The sequence below is a fragment of the Delphinapterus leucas genome, chromosome 11 (genome assembly GCF_059928025.1).
Source record: "Delphinapterus leucas isolate spDelLeu-1000000601 "Yukka" chromosome 11, BTC_Dleu_Yukka2, whole genome shotgun sequence".
Lineage (NCBI taxonomy): Eukaryota > Metazoa > Chordata > Mammalia > Artiodactyla > Monodontidae > Delphinapterus > Delphinapterus leucas.
The window spans coordinates 25,610,697-25,635,280 of NC_143139.1; the positions used below are offsets into that span (position 1 = coordinate 25,610,697).

Consider the following 24,584-nt stretch of genomic DNA (forward strand, 5'->3'; position numbering starts at 1 on the left):
TACATGCAACAAGCATTTGTTAAACACCTTCTGGGGATCCCACATCTTACTGTGGAGCCCAGGGGAGGTAAAGTACATAAAAGGCAACATCGAGGATATTTGATGAGCTAAGAGATGAAATATAATCAATAAGATTTTACAACCATTTACAACGTTCAAAAATCTTCAGGGCTTCCCTGGTGGCGCAGTCGTTGGGAATCCGCCTGCCAATGCAGGGGACGCAGGTTCGTGCCCTGGTCCGGGAAGATCCCACATGCCACGGAGCGGCTGGGCCCGTGGGCCACGGCTGCTGAGCCTGCGCGTCTGGAGCCTGTCCTCCGCAACGGGAGAGGCCACGATGGTGAGAGGCCCGCGCAAAAATAATAATAATAATCTTCATATGTTTGATATGTTATGACTTTATTGAAGTCATATTTGGATTTTCTGAAATAAATGATCTGACGGTGACTGATATTCAGCTCAGTCGCAAGAATCTGAACCCAGGGACTCCAAAGCATGTCCTCTTTGTTCTTTCTGCAACCTCTTGCCCTCTCTGGTCTGGGGAGAAACATGGAATACAGACAGAGACCCTAAAGCAGAAACTTAGTTTCTGGCTTTTCAGGATTACAAGAGACATGCCTGGCCACCTTCAGTGACAAGGGTCTCTCACAAAGATTCAGGAGCATGTTAGGTCTCACAGGTCATCATCTTCCCCTTGGCTGTTCAGTCACTCTTGATCCCAAAGACTTGGCTAAACAGCAGGCCCCATGGAGCACCAGTCCACATCTCAGGAAACATTGGGATACAGTTTCCATTTCTGCATGTCTTGTGGAATCCATATTTATCATAAAGAAAGGATCAAATTGATCTGCTTGTCACCATCCCCTATGGAGTTCCTCTATAGAATATGGTTTTGCCCAAAACCCCACAGAGGCATCTGGGCTCCCTCATTTTCATCAGAAAAGGACTATGGGTGTGGTGGGGAAATGAGGGGGAGAGGCTGTGACTTCAAAGTCGATGATACAAGTAACCCTGCTATCGTGCTATATTTCCCAAAGTAATAAGTATACAGCCTTGTGTTTTGTGTTGGGGAGGGGCCGGGGGGTGGCGTGGGAGGGGAGGGTGTGGCACAGTGTAAACCTACTCCTCCGGTGCTCTTACATTTTTGTTTTAAATCCTTTCAGGCATCACAGGACTTCAGAGCACTTATATTAATTACCCCTGTTTCTCACCCACTCACTATTTCTCCACTATGTTCTCTCAGCTTTGCCACTCAGGGTGTGTTGATCCAGAATTTAGCCAGTGAGGGAAGAGAAACACCCATACTATTATTTTTTTAAATGACTCTGAGCCCATTTCAAGAGCAGCATGCATATGTAGGCATCACTTATCACTAAGGGATTATAAAAGTCCTTGAAATAATCATTTTTAATACTGATACAAATCATCAGTGGATTATATTATTTATTATATTTTAAAGTTTCATAAAAAGTCATGAAATAATCTGGTCTGTAACTCAAAGTTTGAGTGTTTTCAAAATAAAAACTACATGATTTTTAAATACGAATATATTTTAATATAGTACAGACAAATGAAGAGTCATGCCTGTTGTATTCAGAGTAACTTAATATCATTCCACTCTGTTACACTGTCATAAAGAAGGGTTATCAGCTCAGCAGCTGCACTGTAAGTATATCAGTTGCTGTTGTTGGAATTCAGGGGTCTACAAACTAGGCCATCATACTTAACTGAACCAAAGCATACACACAGCAGTTGTGGAATCAATATAGGATTAAGAAAGGATTGTTGACACTACATCACTTTAATCATAGATTTTAATCCCTATAATAAAGTCAACCCTTGCAATGTTTGCAAAAAAAAAAGAATGAGATCGTAGGACTGAACTTTCTACCTGAGGTGAAAGAATCCATCTGGAGAGATCACATTACAGCAGCAGCCCTTGCTGCCGCTCTCTTGTATCCCATCCCAGCATTTCACGGTAGGGCCTCCCCATCTTGTCTGGGTGCATTTATCAGGAGTTATTAGGACTAGCCTCAGCAGCCAAGAATTAGTAAACAGCCTGTGACTTGGAGGCTTATGCAAAGGATCCCCTTCCACAAACAGATCTCCTCGACCTTCTATTAGGATATCTGAAACCAAGCTCTTGAAGACTTCCTGATACTTTTGCTGCTAAATAGGCTTGTTTGTTCTTTTTCCAAAGCACAAGACTTGCAGAGCTGACCCTGTCATCTGGTGGATGGTGATGCATACAGCACTAGAAATGCCATGAGTTTGGAATGGATAACTGACACACGATGAGGTTCATAATCCAGTCACTTATGCCTTTTCTGTTAAAATGTGTATTAGCTAAATACACAGTATAACATATATAACAAGACTTAGAATTACATGATACCGCTTTATCAATTGAAACTTGACTTGCTCTTGGTTTACAAACTTAAAATGAAAATTTTCTGAGAATATCACAGGCTCTCAAACTATGTTTTACATCAAAAACCCATCTGTCCACTTTTATGTGATTGTTTATCTAATCAGAGAAAGAAATCATTTTTTTTTCTATCCTACTCATTAGTCCAAAGCATCATCTCCACTTGCATCTTCTATTGTGTTTGCAAAATTCCATTGCCTTCTCTCTTTCTTTGCATCTCGTTTTTTTCCCCAAGATTAATTGAAGAAAATCACCAAGAAACTATAATACTTTCATGTTTGTTGTAGGTCCTATTAAGGGGTTTTCCCAAACCTGCTCAAAATTCAACTTAGACATGTGACCAACCTCCTGTAACATCACACTGATCCCCAACCCCCTTGAATGTTGTGCACTGAAGTGAACAAAACAACAGACATAACATCTGACTGAAACTCTGGGCCAACTTTGTTTTTGTCTTGTCTTCCTTCTGAACACTGTAAATAGATTTTGAAAATACGCTAAAAAATTTTTTAACATACTTGGAGGCTATTTGGTATAAATATGGTGGTCGTTTAATGAATCTTCCCATGACTTCTCTTGCAAACCACAGGAAAGAAAACACAGAGTTTTTGTTTTTTTGGTTTTTTTGTGGTACGCGGGCCTCTCACTGCTGTGGCCTCTCCCGTTGCGGAGCACAGGCTCCAGACACGCAGGCTCAGCGGCCATGGCTCACGGGCCCAGCCGCTCCGTGGCATGTGGGATCTTCCCAGACCGGGGCACGAACCCACGTCCCCTGCATCAGCAGGCAGATTCTCAACCAGTGCGCCACCAGGGAAGCCAAAAAAAACATAGAGTTTTTAAAGCCACAAACTCAGTTTTCATGAAACTGGGAAACAGAAAACCCACTAAGTCTAAATTGAAATGGAAGTGTTTTAAAAAGCAGCTGAGCAGAAGGCAGAAATGAGAGAGCACAGGAGAGTACAGAGGGATGTAGCAGCAATAGACCTCAGAAATCACCAGTGAAAGGGGAGGACCTCACCTAAATGAGACCTGCTGTGGACAGGACTGACTTTGAATAGTTTTCAAGTGCTGGGGAAGAGAGAGAGGGAAAGATGGAAGGTGCCCAGAGGTATCAAGAGTAGCAAATATCAAAAGCAGTGGCCAAAATGAAGGGATCACCTTCTCAGGTAGGTACAGCATTGGGTGAAGCAGCCAGGGGAGCACAAAAGCAGGCTGAAGACACCATACTGAACCAGGTGAAGTTCAGAGGGGCATACACAGAGGTGCCGTTTTTAAAGAGAAAAATGCAGGGGGAGGGGGGCAGAAAAAAAGCTTTGGAATAGAAATGACTGATAATTGCCCGCATTTGATGAAAAACATTAATCTACACAGCCACGAAGCTCAACAAACCCTAAGTAGGATAAATTCAAACAGATCCATACCTACACACATCATAATCAAACTGTCTAAGGACATAAAGAAATTTTTCAACATAGCAAGAGAAAAGCAATCCACCACAAAGGATCCTCTATAAGATTAACAGCTGACTTCATCAGAAACAATGGAGGCCAGAAGAGAGTGGGATAATAAAGTGCTCAAAGAAAAGAAAAAGCCAACTAAAAAGTATATATCCAGCAAAACTATCCAAAAATGAAGGTGAAATAAAGACATACCCAGATTTTTAAAAGACTGAGAAAAATTGTTGCTAGCAGATCTGCCCCTACAATAAATTCTAAAAGAAATCCCTCTGGCCGAAAAAAAAAAAAATGAAACTAGACCTTGAATTCACATGAATAAATTAAGAACACGGTAAGTATAATCACATAGTGGGTTAGTTTCCTATGGCTGCAGTAACAGATTACCAAAGACTTAGTGGCCCAAAACAAGGCACATATACTATCTCATGAAGTTTAGAAGTCCATAACATATCTCACTGAGCTAAAATCAAGGTGTCAGCAGGTCTGCCTTCTTTTTTGGTAGTTCTAGGGGAAAATCCACTGAATTCCCTCTTTCAGCTTCTATGATTTCCCTGCATTCCTCGACTTGTGGTCCTCTTCCTACATCTTCAAAGTCAGAAATGGTGGGTTGAGTCCTTCCCCTATCACTCTGATCTTCTCTTCTGCTTCCCTCTTCCACTTTTAAAAACATTGTGATTACATTGTGTCCACCTGGCTAATCCAAGATAGCCTCCCCTGTCTTAAAGTCAGCTGCTGAGCAGTCTTAATTCTATCTGGAAACTTAATTCTCCTTTGTCACGTAAACATAATCACAGGTTTTGAAGATTAGGACATGAACATCTTTGGGGAACCATTATTCTGTCTACCACACATAGGTAAATGTACAACACAACATAAATGTATGTTTTACTTATTTCTTCTTTTAACTGATTTAAAAGACAACTGTATAAAATAATAATGATACTGCTATATTGATGTACTTCTAATAAAGATGTAATCACTATGACGATCATAAAATAATACACAGTTAATAACAATGCAAGGGAGGAGGGAGCAAAGGGAGCTATATTGAAGCAAAATGTATATATGTATATGTGTGTGTATATATATATACATATATGTATATATACATATATACCATTGGAATTAAGTTAGTATTATTCTAAATGGTACACCAGAATATCTATTTAACATAAGATAAGGTGATAAAGGAGGACTGAAAAAAGACATAAGACGTGGAGAAAAGAGTCTTTCACTATACCAACAAAGGAGATAACCCTTGCGCCTGCTTACCTACACTTCCCTAATCACCTGTAGCTAGTTCAGGAAAATATAAACTACTAGCTACTACTACTAGCCAGTAGCTAGTTCAGGAAAATATAAACTACAAAAATAACTGACATAGTGTCTATAAAAATTCTGTACAATAAGAAAATGTGGGAAAGCACAGCAAAACTTTCCTATAAATAAGAAAATCCACCAGAAAGACTTGTCACAGACCAGATAAGAACTGTATTCAAATAAAATCACAGTTATGAAGGAAGAGAGCAAAGCAGAAATAGAAGAACTAAGAGAAGAAAGGAAGAGACAACAGATGTTGATGGCATGATCAATAACAGGAAGAAGAGAAAGAGGAGCTGTCAGGACTCAGGAAAGAAAACCAAAATCAAATATAAAGAATAAATTATTAAAAAGCACAAGGGAAAATAGATATTATGGAAAGCACAGTAAGAGATAGGCAGGAAAGAAGTGGAGAAAGCAAGCAAAATTAAACCAAAATAGAGAAAGAAATCAAAGGGATTAGAGACAAAATTATAGATATAGAAGACAAGTAAATTATATCCCACACATGCACAGAGTCCAAAAGAAGAAAGACAAAACAGTGGAATAGAATACGTATTTGAAAATATAATTATAGAAAATAGTCCTGAAATACATGATCTAAGCCTACCTATTGAAAAGGCACACTGTATATCAGGGAAATTTGATCCAGCTCCAACAAAACAGACATGTCTTAGTAAAGCCATTGTCTTTAAACGGGCAGAAAATCATTTGGAAATCCAAGCAAAAAGATTATATCATTTGAAAAAGAAAAAAGAAATCAGGATGATGGCAGATGTCAGATTACTCAAAAGCAACATTCAATGCCAGAACACAGTTTCAACACTTACACTCAAGGACAGTATGAACCAGCCAAGTTTTACTTCTAATATAAAGTTTCAACCTAAGGTGTATAAAATGAGTCAGAATTCTTGGTTTATGACATATCTGCATTCTTAGTCCATACATGTCCTCATTTATGTATCAATATTATATGTATATGTATTTGATTTATGGTAATTTTATGTTAATTATTGATTATTAAAATAAGCCATTATGTTAAATAATAACATAAATACCCATGAAACCAACATGAGAACTCAAACAATAACCTTCATCTACCTTTCCTATCCTGTCCATTTAACTTCCCCCACCAGAAGGAATCACCTCACCATCCTGACATTTTTTTATTATTCCCTTGAACACATACAGTATTGTCACATATGTGTTCATAAATAAAAACTGCTTAGTTTTTGTTGTTTCAGCCTTACACAAAGGGCATCATATTTATGTAATCTTCTGACACTTCATTTTGTCACACATTATTAGCATGTCACTGAATATAAGGCCCCATCAAATGTAAGATACAGCATTATTTTATGTAATAAGAAAAAAATAATATCTTCTAATTAAATGATGACATGCCATCAATTGTAAGATATATCACAATTTTACAAGTATTAAAATGACAAAGATGAGAATTAGTAAAATACAGCACATTGCTAAGATTTTGTCTATACTATTGAGTGTAACTATAGATTATTAATTTTGACTGGTGTATAAAGTTTAATTTGAGGAATATACCTTGATTTAGTTATCTGTTTTTTGGTGGTCATTTAGTTTTTACTACTATAAACAGTGCTGTTATGAACAGCCCTCTCTGTGACTCCTGGTATACATGTGCATGAGTTGTCCCTGAATAGACATGAAATTTCTGAGTCCTAGAGTAGTGAATGTTTATGAGTTGTGGCAAACCTGCTTTCCAGTGGTTGTACCAATTTATACTCTTGCCAGAAATAGAGCTTTTAGTCACATTCCTTCCAACAGTTAATACTACCAAATTGCTTTGAACATTCCAGAATTCAGGGAATAATGTTTGTGTGAGCTCTTCTCAAGGAAACTACTAGAGGAAAAACTGTAACCAGTCAAGGGATGACTGAGGAAGCCTCAGTAAAAAGACTTCTCATGGACAGCAAATATATCTACCCATAGATACAAGATCAAAAAAAGAGAAAAATAAGGGTGACAGAATAGAATACATGTGGTATGTGATCTGACAACTTAAAAAAGATAACCTAAAAAAATGGAAAGATAAGAGGGAAAGTGGAAAAAAGAATAAGCTCACTGACTGCTTCATCTATAATACCGAGAAACCAAGAGACATTTTAAGTTGAAAAATTAAGTTTTAGAAGTAAAACATACTTGACAGTACAAAAGTCAGCACTAAGAAAGATGACATTATTTACCAAAATTGTGGGATGGAGGGCAAGGGATGAAGGGGAAGAAGAGAATACAAGCAATTTTAATGCTGCTTATATTAGGAAAATTCTAGATATTATTCTGAAGAAAAAAGAGAATAAAGGTATTAAAGATATAATTATGTAGTCACTATCAGAAAGAAAGAGACTACATAGAAGAGACTTTGAAAATGTTACACAGGGACTTCCCTGGTGGTCCAGTGGCTAAGACTCTGTGCTCCCAATGCCGGGGGTCTGGGTTCGATCCCTGGTCAGGGAACTAGATCCCACATGCTACAACAAAGACCTGGCTCAGCCAAATAAATAAATAAATATAAAAAATAAAAAAGGAGGAGCTGTGCATTTAAAAACAATAATAAAATGTTACACATATCATAGATCTAAAATTAACCAATAAATGTAGGTTTAATTTACCTAATAAAAGAAAAAAGATTGATTTTCAGATTGACTCACAAATCTAGGTCACAAATCCAATTCCTAGGCTATATATAAGAGTAACACTGAAAACAAAATTATTCAGAAAAGTTAAAAATAAAAAGATGAACAAAGACATACCAGGAAAAAGCAAAACAAAAAGAAAGTGGCTGTTGTAATAAAATATTAGAGAAGGTAGAAATCAGGCCAAAAAGCAATAATAAAGGCACTTTATAGTGTCAAAGCATACAAACCAAAATGAAGATGTAACAGCTCTGAATACCTCTGTACTAAACAATGTAGCAACAATATTGATAAAAGCAGAAATTATAGGAGGCACAAGGAGAAATAGGTGCAAACAGTAGCAGAACACTTCATTTCTCTCAGTCCAGGTCAGATCAAATGCACAAAAAAAAAGGTATATTTCTGCTTCTGGATATGATGGAATTCATGGCAGGAAAATGCTCCCACTGACAGCTACAAAATCCAGATAAACTTTTTAAATTGTGTTTACTAAGGTATCAGAGAGCTGCAAAAGCAAACTACTAGAGGGACTAAAATTCCAGAGGTTGAGAGACAGAACATTTGTAAAGTTGCTGAGAATTGGCAGTTGACTATTCCAAGAGGTATTTGCCAGTTCTGAGCATAGGCTGAAGACTGAGGATCTGAGCTAGGTCCAGACAGGTCTCTGCTGGGTAGACAGAGAAACAGCTTTGGGTGGGCATTCAGGACTGGAATGCCAAAGTTGGAGACCTTATATCTGGTCTCCCCCATCAAGGCATTCAGCTAATTCTAGAGATGTGCAATGGTGGGAGATGAGAGAGCTAAGCTGAAAGCCACTGAAAAGCAGGGCAGAAATTCCCATAGTTCTTGGCACTAAGGAGACCCAGACCTACTGATCTCTTAACTGAAACTCTGAAGGGCCAAGCCCTAGGTACAGGGCAAACAAGCAGTAGACTGAATCTTACCCAAACTGCAATCTAACCTCAACCCAGACCAGTCTCTGATTGTATTACAATGAGTTCCCCCTTCTTCCACTCTGTTATCTTAAAGAAAATTTTGAACTTTCTCCATTGAAAGTCATCATCATATGGAGGCTCTTTTTTCTTTTTCTTTTTCTTTTTCTTTTTTTTGGCCTTGCAGGATCTTAGTTCCCTGACCAGGGATCAAACCGTGCCCCTTGCAGTGGAAGCATGGAGTCCTAACCACTGGACTGCCAGGGAATTCCCAGGCCTCTATTTTTTTTTTTTACACAATTTCCAGTATTAAATAAGAATTACTCAGCATGCAAAGATAAGAACCATATGACTAATTATCAAGAGAAACAAACAAATACATAGAGGGGCTAGGTAAGGAAAAGATCTATACAGAGTTTTCCCTAAGTGCATCTTAGAACTAGGAGCAGAGGAAATAGTCAAGATCCCCCATCCCGACCTCCCAGCTGCCATCCTGCAACCATATGAATTTCCTGGAGTTCTCGCAACTCTTAGCTTCCCCCCCTCTCTCAGGGGCAAGGACCACTTGCCCTTCAAAATTCCTTTTTCTCTTCATAGCCTAGCAGAAGGGGGGAAAAATTATATTCACAACAAGAGATGATAGAGGTTTAGGAACATAAAAACCTAATCAAAAATCACAGTTATGGCCACCTCCACCCCCAGAACCAGTCAGCAGTTTCTCAGTTAACTACTTTCAAAATTTCAACTTGTTTTTGCTCCTTAAAGAGGCATCTACTAAGTGTCTTGTCTTTTAGCTCCTCTATGATTGTAGTTTCCTAAAATTTTTATAGCGTGATATGAGGCACAGCTGTACTATTTTTCAAGAACCATATTACCTTTGAAGAATATAGCATTTTGCAAATAGAAAACAATATAACTTGGTTTTTAAAATGAAGTATAAAATAATTTCTACATAGTTCCCTCTTTTTCCTTTCTGTTTCTAATTCTGAATTACAAGGTAAAAATTTTTTTTTAACTAAGAATAGAGACAATTCTCCTTTTATAAAATATCAGACTCATGTTATGAGGACAAAATTTCCCAAGGCAGCCAGGCCTCCCTCTACCCTGTTCTACAGATAAAGAAACTCCTAACAGGCCAGTGTGAAAATCAGGAGCTAAATGCAGAGACTCAGATTTTCTAAACTTATGTTGTGTAAAAAATTACCCTTCTCCTGCCTGAGCAACTTTGGCTATCAATTAATTAGTAATATCTAATAATAGTAATAATACTTACAACAATAAATATTCTGTAAAACAGAAATTATTGTGTTAATGGCTAAGTCCATTAACAAATGGGGAATGTGAAACTGTTCTTTGATGAGATATTACTATGACACTTTGGCATAATTTCTAAAACCAAAAATATAGTCATTTACTGTTCCTCCTTTTACTTTGATTTTCAAAAAAAATAAAAACAGAAATTGGCAGTTTTCTGAGAGTCCCAGGCCACAAAGTTCATCTGCAATTTTGGAAACAAAAATAAAGATAACCAAACGATTGGTATTTCCAAGTTGTTCTTGAACTGCTATCAAGCTTTCAGCTTCCAAAGGAAGAAACACTTCTAATACTTTTGTTCCCTAAAATATTGAAAATTTTAAAATCCAAGTCATCCTGCAGCAGTTCTTCTAGCAGGCTCATTTCATGAGTTCGGTAGAGCTGACCCACTGAGTCAGTGTAACTCAGGATAATGCCTGAATATGTCAAAAATTAATTCAGCCATGGTTTCAAATGGTGCTTTATGACAATTAAAATATAGCCTATAAATTACACCATGCCTTTTCATTTATAGAAAGTTTTGCATGTTAAAAGATAAAGCTGACTAAAAATTAAGATAAATGGTAATACTTGAGAACAAATGCCTAACATCTATAAACACGACGTAAACTGAATCTGAGCTACAGATTTTGTCACATCTGTTTTTAGATATAGCTTAGCTTGAAAGTAGAAAATCTAGACTATTTTAGGGAAATTTGGGTATCATAGGCAGTCTTCAGTTTCAACCTATTGTAGAATCTTGGGGTGGGGAGAAATCTTGGAGATTACCTAGTTCTGCCTCATATCAGGTGTCAGCATTCTATTTCCTGCCAATCCAGGGTATATTATTTATTCATAGTACAAAGTATAGGAGAGTTTTTGTAAACAGTGTGTTAGTTATCTACAGCACCATAACAAATTGTCACCAGACTTAGCAGCTAAAAACAACAACTGTTTATTGTCTCACAGTTTCTGAGAGTCAGGAATCCAGGAGTAGCTTACTTGGATGATTATGATTTAGGGTCCCTCATGAGGTTATAGTCAAGCTGCCAGCTAGGCCTGTGGCCTCGGAAGACTTGACAAATTTGAAGCATCTGCTTCCTAATTAACGCATGTGTCTCCTGGCAGGAGGCTTCAGTTCCTCACCATGTGGTCCTCACCGTTGGGCTGCTCATGACATGGTTCCCACCAGAGCACATGGAGAGAGGAGGAGGGAGAGAGAAAACACACCCAAGATGTAAGTCACAGATTTTCATAACCTAATCTTGGAAGTGACATACCGTAACTCCTACATGCCATTGTTCTCACAGTCCAACCATGGGACAGTGTGAGAAGGAACAACCCAAGGGATATCAAAGTTCATTGGGGGTCATCACGCAGGCTGGCTACCACAAGCAAAGAAGAATCCAACTGGAGTCACACAACTCTAGATCCAAGGTTTAGGCTGTACCATATTCTTCAAATCTTGGTTGAAAAGAGAGCTTGAAGGCCTGTCAGAAGCAGGCACAATGAGAAAGTAAACAATCTGCTTATTTAACTTGTCTCTACCTTCAGAGAATCTCTGGCGATAGTGCCCAACCACAACCCCACGAAGGGGCTGGCCAGAGGGAGTGGCCTGGAGCACCCGCTGTAAGGAGGGCTGAAACCTCACTGGGACACACGGGAAACATGGTACCAGGCAATGAACCTTTCCAAATACAACTCCTCCTTTAACTAGGAAATGAACACTAGTCTTGTTCCCACCAAAGTAGACAACACCCTCATGAAAAATTAAATACTTCTTGCTGGCATCTACCAATGTCGAACATTCTAATTTATGTGAAAATGCCCCCAATCCTGGCACCACCTAGCTGAGGTGTCTGACATCAGCAGCTGCGGGGAGCTAAAAATTAGGAAATTGAATTTGTAGTTTTGGTTATTGGGAATGACCAATATTAGGTTATTTGGCTTGGAAAACTGTAATAAATGCATAAAGTTTCTTATTTTGAAAATAGAAGTATATGATTTTTATTAATAAAAAATCAGTTTCTCCCCAACTCCACCAAATAAATAGAGCAAAATAAGCAAATACTTAAAGGGGAGATCAAATTATTGGCCTCCTTTAAATATTTGTTTGGGGCTTCCCTGGTGGCGCAGTGGTTGAGAGTCTGTCTGCCAATGCAAGGGACACGGGTTCGTGCCCCGGTCCGGGAAAATCCCACATGCCGCAGAGTGACTGGGCCCGTGAGCCATGGCCACTGAGCCTGCACGTCTGGAGCCTGTGCTCCGCAACGGGAGAGGCCACAACAGTGAGAGGCCCGCGTACAGCAAAAAAAAATAAAATAAATAAAAATAAAATATTTGTTTTGACTGTAGCCAGGAAAGTAAATAATTAGATTTTAGGTGGGATATATTGAGTCCTCCTGAATTCTCCAATGTAGTTATTACCAGAGTCTTCTTTGGGGGGCCCTGGTACCAATGATAAACCCACTGTAAGCAAAACACTCTACTAGGTGCTGGGGTTTCAGGAGTGAGGAGGACACAGATTTGGCTCTAACAGCTTATATTGCACATTATTTGATTGTAAGTGGAATACATGATTCAAAGTTGACTTACGGGCCCTTGGAGCAGAAAGGCTTCCATAAGGAAGTAATATTTATGTTCCAAAGTGAAGATGAAGAGGAATTTATCAGGTAAAGGACAGAAGGGAAGAGGAGAAAAGAGCATCAGTGAGCCTGGAGGGAGAAGAACCCAGTGAATTGGAGGAAGAAGGCAGTGAGAAAAGGATGAGAGAGTTGAGGTAGAGCCAATCACTCAGGGGCTTTGGGGCCACATTAATGATTTTATCTGCATCCTAAGAGCCGCTGAGAGGTCTTAATCTCTCAGGTTAGTGATACAACCAAGATTTGCATTTTGAAAAATCATTCTATCTTGTGCCTAGGTAAGGGCAGAAAGGTGGGCATAAGAGGTAAGGGGTGAGGGTCAAGCTGCAGCAGGAGAGAATGACTGCAAAGGGGGAGAAGTGAGGGGACTGTCCTCACTCACTAGGCAGTGAGAATGGTGTGTCACTCTTAACTAAGAGCTCTGTGGGGGACACAGGTGCCCAGGAGGCCTTGCTGGGTAGTTCTCATCCTCCCCAGGTTTTCCCTTCATGCCCAAGGAAGCCTTTTGGGAAAAAAGTCTCCATAAGGTCACTCCTGCCTGAGTTGCTCTCAGCTCCAGGCATACTCCAAACACTCTGGGAAGCAGCCAACTCCTAGCTCTTGAGAGACCCCCGTGCACTTGTGAAATCTTTTTTTCAAATTAGGTGATCTCCAAGGTGAACTTCCTCTCAGGTACCCTGCAGGGAGCATGTGCATTCACTCACCTCCCCAATTGATGTCAGAGCCTTGTACACCTCTCCTCCCTCCGCGAGCACTGCTGTCTGCCCCAGACTCTCCTGCTGCCCAGACACTCAAAGTTCTGTTGCATACACACCTCTACAGGATCAGCCACAGTTGCGCCGTTTATGCTTCTTCTTAAAAACATAGTCCAACCTTTTTTTCATTGATTTTGTGGCCTTACTCACAAGTGGACTGTGTGAGAAGTTTCCAACCCACTTGTACACTGATCTCGATGGAGAGAGTGAAACGGGGACAGGAAGGCTTACCATTTAAGGCTTATCTGAAATGATTTTGTTTATAGATAAAACACATGCATACACACATGTATACATACATACAAATGCTGGTGGTCTCTGATCACATGGCCAAGTTTTCCTTGATTTCCTCCATAAATTTATTACAATTTTCAGTCTCCCCTGCTGAATAGAAAACTGCACTGTAATTCACTCTATTAAATAAATGACATAATTTCATTGTTTTCTTTCTTTAGAATTTTCACTGATTAACAATTAACTGGTTCAGTGTGGTCTTAACATAAATTAGAGGTGGGAAGGAGGAGCTTATTTTCATGCTAGGTAAACATTTGAGAATCAAAAGGCCGGCGCTTACCATTCCACTCCTAATTTGATGGCAGCCCATCAGAAAATGGCTCCACCTCAGGCATTTTTTCCTTTCCTTCAAGGTCCTGATGTGGTTGAATGACCTTGCTTTTTCAGAGCTTCTGCAGCTCTTATTTGGACACCTTCATTGGGAGCTCTAGCCCCCAACCACTCCCCAGTCTTTAACTGTTCCTGATGAGCCCTTGCTACCCTCCCAGACCTATGGTCACCTTGCTCCAGGTCCCCAGGAGTCAGGAAAACACACACTGATGGGTTTTTATCACCTGCTTTAGCACCTCCACATTTCAGAAAACATTTCACACAGAGGAGTTCAAGATCCTAGGAATCAGTCCGCATTTTATTTTACAGTACATTCATATGAGTTCCTGCCTTTCCAAGGTAATCATATCACATTCAGGTTAGCACTGCTGGTAACAAAACTGTACAACTACCCTGGCTTCAAAAACAAGATAGGATGATACACATTAACACTTCTTTCCCTTTAATACTGCAGAATACAATACATCACAAAAATAAAATCACATGCCTTTTACAGTCCAGTGTGAAGGCATGTTACTTATGTTAAAATTAAACCATTTGGGACATGAGGAGAAAAAGAAGAGCTTCAAAGCTTACGATGTCTACAGTCTCCCCCACGCCATCTTTCTCTTCTAACCGCCAGCTGGCACATTCAGCATCAATGCCTTGGGAAGAGGGGCCAGAAGAAAGCAGGGGATCATTTAACTCTGAAACTCATGGCTTCTTGGGCTACTTCTGTAAAAAACTACTTAAATAACCTAAAATTCTAAAAAGAGTTCATATTAACAAGGGATGGTAATATAGAAAGCACCTGGAGAAAATTCCTCCAGTGACTGATGGAAAATATAAGCCGCAAACATTTCACAAAAACGGACAACTGTATCATACCCAGAAATATATTAAATTCTGAAAATTCACTTTTGCTTTACTGAATGAAAACACTGTGGCCCATGTTCTGGTGTTGAATCAGTTCAGAAAAACAGCTGTAACCTCCATCTGCGATATTTATCATGGGATATCTTGCATCATTACCATGTCAGAGTGCAGCTGACTGATATCCCCAACCCTTGAAAAATATAAGAAGCCAAACTGAGCTATAATAAAAACTAGGACAGATTAGATAGGAGAAAATTCAGATGTGTGAGAAAGCAAGAAGTAAGATTTACTTGGGTCTTTTTCCTAGATAAAAAATATTGTTACAAAATGTTTTGGACCCGGGTCCAACACAGCTGGAATGATAAGTTACTGAAAATGCAAGCCCCCATCCAGAAAGACAGTGTGCTTATGTAGCACCTTTCTCATAGAAGTCCAATGTGCTTTAGTATAACTGTCAATTAATTGCATAATTAAGTGAATGATTCAGAATATACTTGGACTGATTGTTAATTCCAGTGATGAAAAGAGTCCCTGCCACTCGGTGCCAAGAAATTTTTGAGTCCTGAACTTAATAGGTTATGAATGAAATCGATATTCATATAGGCTGACTCAAAAGAAATACCACCCCTTTCAGGGCTGAAAAATATGATGGAAGAGAGAGTAAGACACTTCTTAGGAAAGCCACATCTTTAGGAAAAAAACACCTTATGAAAAACCAGAGCCAGTGCATATTGTACAACCCCTGAAGAAAACCCCCAGCAGCAGTGGAGAGCAAGGGGAGCAGTGATGATTTTGAAACCAGAGTGACTTGTAGCTAACGTCCTAACAGTAAATTCACATAGTGAAATGCAGAATAAGTCAACATATAGCCAAGGTTTACATTTATCTAGAAATATGTTTTATGCCTTAAAAAAAATTGCAATGCACTCCAAAAAAATTTTTTCAGATAATTCATGTACAACAGAAGGCACTGTTATTCGCATAAATCCATTGATTCTGCATGGCAAAACCTGAGACGTGCAATTCCATCCAATCCTCTAAAACCACCTTGGTCATTCATCCTTTGGAGCATATGCTTTGTCCTTTGCAGTCCAATGATTTTGTTGTTCTTTAATTTCATACATTACAGTAGCTGCTTAAAATATATATTTCAGGGTGAGAAAGGTCAAAGGGGATGCAGGGGTGGAGAAAGGTGATGCCGGACGCCAGGCAGTAACTGGCACAGCAGGTGGCACAAAGAGTAGCCCCGGCTCCCCTTGACCCTCTCCTTCCGGCTGACGTACCACGTAGCGATGACATTTGGTCGGTTGATCTTCCTTCTTTCAGTTGTTGGTGGGCATAGTCCCAAAGTTAAATGCAGAGAGGACTCCTTTGTTTTCAAAGGTGAAGCCTCCCTGTTGTTCAATCTTCTTCTTTGCCTCTAACATTTGCCAAGAGAAAGGGGGGAAAAGAGAGGAGTATTTAAGGTGACAAAGTTGGAAATAACCTCAAAGGGGCCAGATTCTTTAGAGTTAGTACTGTGAAGGAATGTGAATCGTGGTATTAATTATTCTGCCCAACTTAACATTAGCCTTTAATAAACCCGTGTCAGTAAGTACCATCGTCTTGGTGTCTGGGGATGCGGAACCAGGAGATACGAACACACAGATACAGAGGGCCCACTGCACCACACCATTTTAACAGGGGACATGAGCATCCTCAGATTTTGGTATCCAAGGCAGGTCAGGGAAACAATCCCCCCCACACAGATACCGGAGGAAGACTGTAGTTATATTTTCTATCTTGGACAGACTATTTGCTAAAACTGAGCAAAATAAAAACAAGGCTCAAAGCTAGTGTTTATTGCTGAAAGGGCACTGACTTCTCACATCAGGAGGGCCGATACAGAATCTGTACAGGACTTAAAGCCTAAATTCAAGCAGAAGAACCTGGGTTCTAAACTCTAGATTCCTATTCCATGATGTTCCCCACTAAAATACTTTTGTAATTACAAAATCTTCCATTAATTTCTAGGAGTGACCATAACAACGTCTGTGTAAAATAATTTCTCCAGCTCAAAAACTGAAAATCAACGAGAATCACCAACACATAAAGCCCAACAAATAGAAATGGAGAGTATTTCAATTTCTAGGAATACAAGCTCCCTGCAAGAATTCATAAAATGCTTTTGACCCATCTGTTGTTTAGATGTTTAGGTGGGTGACCCAGCTGATTAACTCTCCCTCAGCAAGATTCATCCCAACCTTTACATCTTACCTTTGGCTCCAAAATAGGATAAGGGCGTGAATAAGAACACCACTAAAGACACATTAACACATGGTGGTTCACAGAGCTAATATATCATGGATGATTAAAAAGATCATACAATAATGATAATTCCTTATTATCTTGAAAGGTTGGCCTCTAACAATTTTTAGAACAGTATTTAGGTGCTACCAGGCTCGTAAAATAAAAGCTGAATACGGGCACTCTGACACATGCACTCCGATCTAGAAATCATGCTGGCTGACCTGCTACCGTCCTTCGGTGCTCGGCCAGTGTGTACACCTCCTGTAGCGCCCTCCTCTGATCCTCACTGAGCGGTGCCATCAGCAGCTGGTACCAGGCAGCATCCCGATTCTGCACAGCTGTTGTATTTTGGGGGTGTGTTGAGGGAGAAGGAAAAATAAAGGAGTCCAATGACAATTATTATTTCAGAGGATAACTAATAACACAATCAGATTACAATGAAATGATCACAGACAATAGGTGATAAAACTTATTCCAACAAAGGATTACTCCTGAGTACTCACTTTAGTACTCGACCTACGTGGGGCTATAAAGAAAGGTTGGGACATCACAAATCTGTTTTGCCTAGTTCTCTGCTCCCTCCCCATCTCCTCTTCTTCCTGGGTTTTTACGAACTATGAATGCTGCCTAAAATCCAGATCTTGGGAAACACCTTACTCACTTGTTAACATTTTCCTCAGGAATTCTTATGCTACCTGCTCCTTCAGCATCACTTCTATGCCAAAAACTCAAATTTGTACCTTTAGGCAAAACTGTTCCCTAAGCCTCCTGGTCTTTTACTTTGGATAGCTCACCTCAAACTCAGTACAACTGTAACCAAACTTAACATTTTACCTCCCAAACCCTCCTTATCTCCCATTTCCATCACTAGTTCTATCAGTCTCCTAGTCAACCACTGTAAATGCCTAACATCTTTAATCATGCTCTCTCCACATCCAATTCTGTGCTGCTTTCTTGATGTCTTTCACTGATACGCTTTGTCCCATCAAATGCCATCCTCCCACTCCAGGGCCCTATTACTCCTAAATCAATAAAGTAATTTCCTAACGCTTGGTTCCCAAGTCTAGCCCCCTTCAGTTCTTTTTGGACATCATCAGATAATACCCCTGAAGGAAATTATCATATCCCCAAGGTCACCTCTTTACAGAAAAACATTCAAAAACACTCTAATGGGAAATGGGATAAAGACAATCTCAGTCCAGAATTCAAGACTGGGGGACTTCCCTGGCGGTCCAGTGGTTAAGACCCCTGCTTCCATTGCAGGGGGCACAGGTTCGATTCCTGGTCAGGGAAATAAGATCCCGCATGCTGCACGGCCAAAAAGAAAAAGGAAAAAAAAAACCCACCAGATTTCAAGGCTGGTACAATTTTACTACTTCACAGAGACTTTAAGCAGTGGTCCCTATATGCTGACTGAGCCAAAGCTGGCTGCCTATCTCTTGAGGAGCATTTTCAAAATACATATGCTGAGATCCTACTCAAGACCTAAGAGCTTCTTTGTTGCCTATGATGCACACCAGGTCTGGAAGTAACTGCCTTAGAGCGTACCCTCCACATTCCAGTCTCCACATTTACACTCTTATCTTCCTCATGCTTTGGAATATCATTCCCTGTACTCTCTGCCTCTTGTTCCGGCTGAATTTCAATAAATCATAGAGGTGGTTCATTAATGGTATTTGTAACAGCCAATACATTGGCATACTAAATAATGTCAATATATTACACTACCATTGCCTTGTTAGTAACAATATTTTATACACAAGGATGTTCAATTTAATATTGCTTGTAAAAAAGAAAAACCCTGGAAATATCTTATATGTCCATCAGTGGAAATAAGCTAAATTATGGTATTACCAGAGAAATATGATGTAACTATAAAACAACCTATTTAGTGGGATTTTTTCATTATAATTTATTTATAATAATTTTCTAAATGCTTTCATTGGCTTATTATTTATTTTTAATTCTTTAAGTTTTCCATTTATATCTTTCATTCTTCTACTGGGTTATTGGTCTTATTCATTTATAGAAGGCCTTTGTAATCTGTGGGTCTTAAGCCTATGACATGTACATGACAAATATTTTCTCCCAATCTTTGAGTTTCTAGTGTCCTTTGCTGTACAAATTGGTAAATTGCTTATGTAGTAAAAATCTACTCTCTATTGGACTCTGTTCATTCACATGGGGATTCTGAATTGCTAATAAGTTTATGGCCACAATTTTTATTTTTATTTTTTTTTGCAGTATGCGGGCTTCTCACTGTTGTGGCCTCTCCCGTTGCGAAGCACAGGCTCCGGACGTGCAGGCCCAGCGGCCATGGCCCACGGGCCCAGCCGCTCCGCGGCACGTGGGATCCTCCCAGACCGGGGCACGAACCCGTGTCCCCTGCATCGGCAGGCGGACTCTCAACCACTGCGCCACCAGGGAAGCCCCAATATGGCCACAATTTTTAAGGAACATATGTGAGATACTTCATTCTGCAAAAATCCTTATCCATTCATATCTAGAGGATGAACAATATATGCAGATACTCTTGCCTGTAATTACTTTTGTGAGGATACCCTGCAGCCTCACCCTGCCACTTTACAACGATTAAGGTTGCTGGGATTGGGTGATGGATGTTTCATTATGCTATTTGCTCTCATTTTGTGTATGTTTGGGGATTTCTATAATTAAAAATAAATTAAAAATTTAAAGGGAATCTAAACCAACTTGGGGGAAGATCCCAAAACAACTTCTAATAGATGGAAATGAAAAACATATCTGAAGATTCAGGGAGTAACAACATACTCAGCAGGGCTTGTGTAAAAAATTGATATTCATCCACACTATTGTCAAGGTCCAGTGGAGTGCTGAATCCCTCAAGGGCAGTTTCTTCCAATACTTCTTCATCCCAGTCATCATCATCTTCCTCCTCATCTTCACCTCTTCCATTATTTGACTGCATTGCTTGAGCAGTTACATTCGTCTCCTCTTCATCGCTTGAAATCTCTTCTGTGAATCCATTATTTATTTAAAAGGAATCAAACACATAAGGACAAAATATAAATTCCATAAAGAAAATAAAAATAATAAATGACATTCCAGAAATGGAAAAATGACCACATAATTTTATGTAAAGTTATAAAAATAAACCTTATCTTTACTGTAGTTGCTAAACTGAAAATGACTTTATCCTCCTCACTCAAAACAATTTCTATCTCTAAAGATGAACATTATTACTGTTTTACTATGGCTGCTTCACATCCATTAATATATACTATTTAGCCACAGATTCCCAAGTTAACTTTTTTGTCAAAAAAGACATAAAATGATTATGTATTTAGTGCATGTGTTTTAAATAACAATGACCTACCACTGAGAATTTGAGTCTCTTAGCAATTAACTAAGTTGATTATGAACTGCTCGGAAATGCTCAAATGAAGAGGTCATTTCTGCTAATAGAAACAGAAAAATATAGAAATACAGAGGAAAAATAATTAGCTATATGTGGGTTAAAAAAATTGAAAGCTGAATTGTATATCCCCATAGGTTCAGTTTCTATTTTCAGGGCTGGTCTGTTCCAAGCAGTTAGTCCAGTATTATAAATAACCGGAAGACAGTAAATGCAGAACGAAATCAACCTAAGAGGAGAAACCTGGAGTAAACCTAAACCAGGCAATATTAATCTAAACCTAGTTCTATAAAACACACCATACTGAAGCACCTGGATTCAACTGCAAGGTAGTTTTAGGGATAATGCAAGAAACCATAGTTTTGACCACATACATGGAAAAAAAAAAAAAATATATATATATATATATATATAATATGTAGAATAACAAAGACAGGAAGAGAAACCTTCACTGGTTAATCATCCTACACCTCAGTAGGAAATTCAACAAGAAAGTCTGGGAAATTACTAGAAAATTTCCCTCAAGTCATAATAATTATAACCCATTAGCAAAGCGAGAAATTATAAAGAATGCAACATACTGAAAAAAATTCTGTGATTGTCTGCATATATTTAGCAAAATAAACAATTACAAGAGACTCACTTCAGAGCTAAAGACACACACAGACTGAAAGTGAGGGGATGGAAAAATATATTTCATGCAATGGAAACAAGAAAGAAGGGGTAGCAATATGCATATCAGATAAAGTAGACTTTAAAACAAAGGCTATAACAAAAGACAAAAAAGGGCATTATATAATGATAAAAGGATCGATACAAGAAGAGAATATAACATTTGTTAACATATATGCATCCAAATATATAAAACAAATATTAACAGGCATAAAGGGAGCAATTGACAATAATACAATAATAGGAGGAAACTTTAACCCACTTACATCACTGGACAGACCATCCAGACAGAAAATCAATAAGGAAACAGTTGTCTTAAATGACACATTAGACCAGTTGGACTTAATAGGTATCTACAGGACATTACATCCCAAAATGGCAGAATACACATTCTTTCAAGTGAACATGGAACATTCTCCAGGAGACAACACATGCTAGGCCACAAAACAAGTCTCAACAAATTTAAGGGGAAAGAAATTATATTAAGCACTTTTTCTGACCACAGCAGTATGAAACTAGAAATCAATTACAGGTAGAAAAATGGGAAACACATAAACATATGGAGACTAAACAACATGCTACTAAAACACCAATGGATGAATGAAGAAATTAAAGAGGAAATCAGAAAATACCTTGAGACAAATGAAAATAAAAACAGAACTTTCTGAAATCTACAGGACACAGCAAAAGCAGTTCTAATAGGGAAGTTTATAGCAATTCAGGCCTACCTCAAGAAACAAGAGAATCAAAAAACAAACAACCCAGTCCAAAAATGGGCAGAAGACCTAAATAGACATTCCTCCAAAAAAGATATACAGATTGCCAACAAACACATGAAAGAATGCTCAACATAATTAATCATTAGAGAAATGCAAATCAAAACTACAATGAGGTATCTCACACTGGTCAGAATGGCCATCATCAAAAAATCTACAAACAATAAATGCTAGAGAGGGTGTGGAGAAAAGGGATCACTCTTGCACTGTTGGTGGGAATGTAAATTAATACAGCCACTATGGAGAACAGTATGGAGGTTGCTTAAAAAACTACAAATAGAACTACCATATGACCCAGCAATCCCACTATTGGGCATATATGCTGAGAAAACCATAATTCAAAAGGAGTCATGTACCAAAATGTTCATTGCAGCTCTATTTACAATAGCCAGGCCATGGAAGCAACCTAAGCGTCCATCAACAGATGAATGGATAAAGAAGATGTGGCACATATATACAGTGGAATATTACTCAGCCATAAAAAGGAACAAAACTGAGTTATCTGTAATGAGGTGGATGGACCTAGAGACTGTCATTCAGAGTGAAGTAAGTGAGAAAGAGAAAAACAAATACCGTATGCTAACACATATATATGGAATCTAAAAAAAAAAAAAAAAGGTCATGAAGAACCTAGGGGCAAGACGGGAATAAAGATGCAGACCTACTAGAGAATGGACTTGAGGATACAGGGAGGGGGAAGGGTAAGCTGGGACAAAGTGAGAGAGTGGCATGGACATATATACACTACCAAACGTAAAATAGCTAGTGGGAAGCAGTCGCATAGCACAGGGAGATCAGCTCGGTGCTTTGTGACCGCCTGGAGGGGTGGGATCGGGAGGGTGTGAGGGAGGGAGACGCAAGAGGGAAGAGATATGGGAACATATGTATATGTATAACTGATTCACTTTGTTATAAAGCAGAAACTAACACACCATTGTTTAGCAATTATACTCCAATAAAGATGTTTTTAAAAAAATGCAAAATAAGGGCTTCCCTGGTGGTGCAGTGGTTGAGAGTCTGCCTGCCGATGCAGGGGACACGGGTTCGTGCCCCGGTCTGGGAAGATCCCACATGCCATGGAGCGGCTGGGCCCATGGGCCATGGCCGCTGAGCCTGCGTGTCCAGAGCCTGTGCTCCGCGGCGGGAGAGGCCGCAGCAGTGAGAGGCCCGCGTACCGCAAAAAAAAAAAAAAAAAAAAAAGAGAGAGAGGGCCCAAATAAATAAAACAAGAAATGAAAGAGGAGAAATTACAACTGATATCACAGGGATACCAAAAAATCATAAGTGAATACTACAAATATTTATATGCCAACAAATTAGACAACCTAGAAGGAATGGAAACATTTTTAGAAACATACAATCTTCCAAGACCCAATCAGGAAGATATAGACAATCTGAATAAAGAGATCACTAGCAGTGAAACTGAATTCATAATAAAAAGACTCCCAGCAAACAAAAGTCCAGGACTGGACGGTTTAACATGAGAACTCTATGAAATGTATAAAGAAAAGCTAATACCTATTCTTCTCAAACTACTCCAAAAAACTGAAGAGAACACTCCCAATTTCATCCTATGAGGCCACCAAAAGCAGACAAAGACACTACAAAAAAAGAAAGTTACAGGCCAATATCTCTGATGAATATAGATGCAAAAATCCTGAAGAGAATATTAGCAAACCAAACTCAATAATTTATAGAAACGGATGATACACCACGATCCAGTGAGATTTATTCCAGGGGTGCAAAGATGATTCAATATTCACAAATCAATCAATGTGATACACCACATTAAAAAAAAACAAAAAGAAAGGATACAAATCACATGATCATCACAAGAGCTACAGAAAAAGCATTTGACCAAATTCAACATCCATTCATGACAAAAACTCTCATCAAAGTGGGTATAGAGGGAACATATCTCAACATAATAAGGGCCATTTATGACAAACCTACAGTTAACATCATACGCAACAGTGAAAGCTAAAAGATTTTCCTCTAAAGATAAGGATACGCACTCTCGCCACTTCTATTTAACATACTATTGGAAATTCCAGCCACAGCCATCAGACAAGAAAAAGAAATCAAAGGCATCCAAGTTGGAAGGGAAGTAAAACTGTCACTATTTTCAGATGACAAAATACTATATACAGAAAACCCTAAAGTCTCCACTGAAAAGCTTTTAGAACTAATAAATGAATTCAGTAAAGTTGCAGAAAGAGAAAGCAAGAAAACAATCCTGTTTAAAATTGCATCAAAAAGAATTAAAAATCTAGGAATAAACTTAACCAAGGAGGTGAAAGACCTCTACTCTGAAAATTATAAAACAATGATGAAGGAAACGAAAGATGATACAAAGAAATAGAAAGATATCCCATGTTCATGGACTGGAAGAATATCATTTAAAAAATCCATACTACCCAAAGCAATCCATAGATTTAAAGCCTATCAAAATACCCATGATATCTTTCACAG

The 24,584-nt window shown here is 38.8% G+C and overlaps 1 protein-coding gene across 2 annotated transcripts in view; it reads right to left on the minus strand.

Moving 5' to 3' along the window:
• Positions 1 to 14,403: 14,403 nt before the first annotated feature.
• The window catches only part of IPO8 (importin 8), a 70,580-nt gene continuing 60,399 nt past the window's right edge, over positions 14,404 to 24,584 (minus strand). For both annotated transcript variants that reach the window (XM_022577873.3, XM_022577872.3), the window contains exons 23-25: positions 20,061 to 20,264; positions 17,492 to 17,608; positions 14,404 to 16,401 (exon numbers count right to left, since the gene is read on the minus strand). In XM_022577873.3, the coding sequence (XP_022433581.1) occupies positions 16,304 to 16,401; positions 17,492 to 17,608; positions 20,061 to 20,264 (419 nt within the window). In that variant the 3' untranslated portion in view covers positions 14,404 to 16,303. The remainder of the gene's footprint in view (positions 16,402 to 17,491; positions 17,609 to 20,060; positions 20,265 to 24,584) is intronic.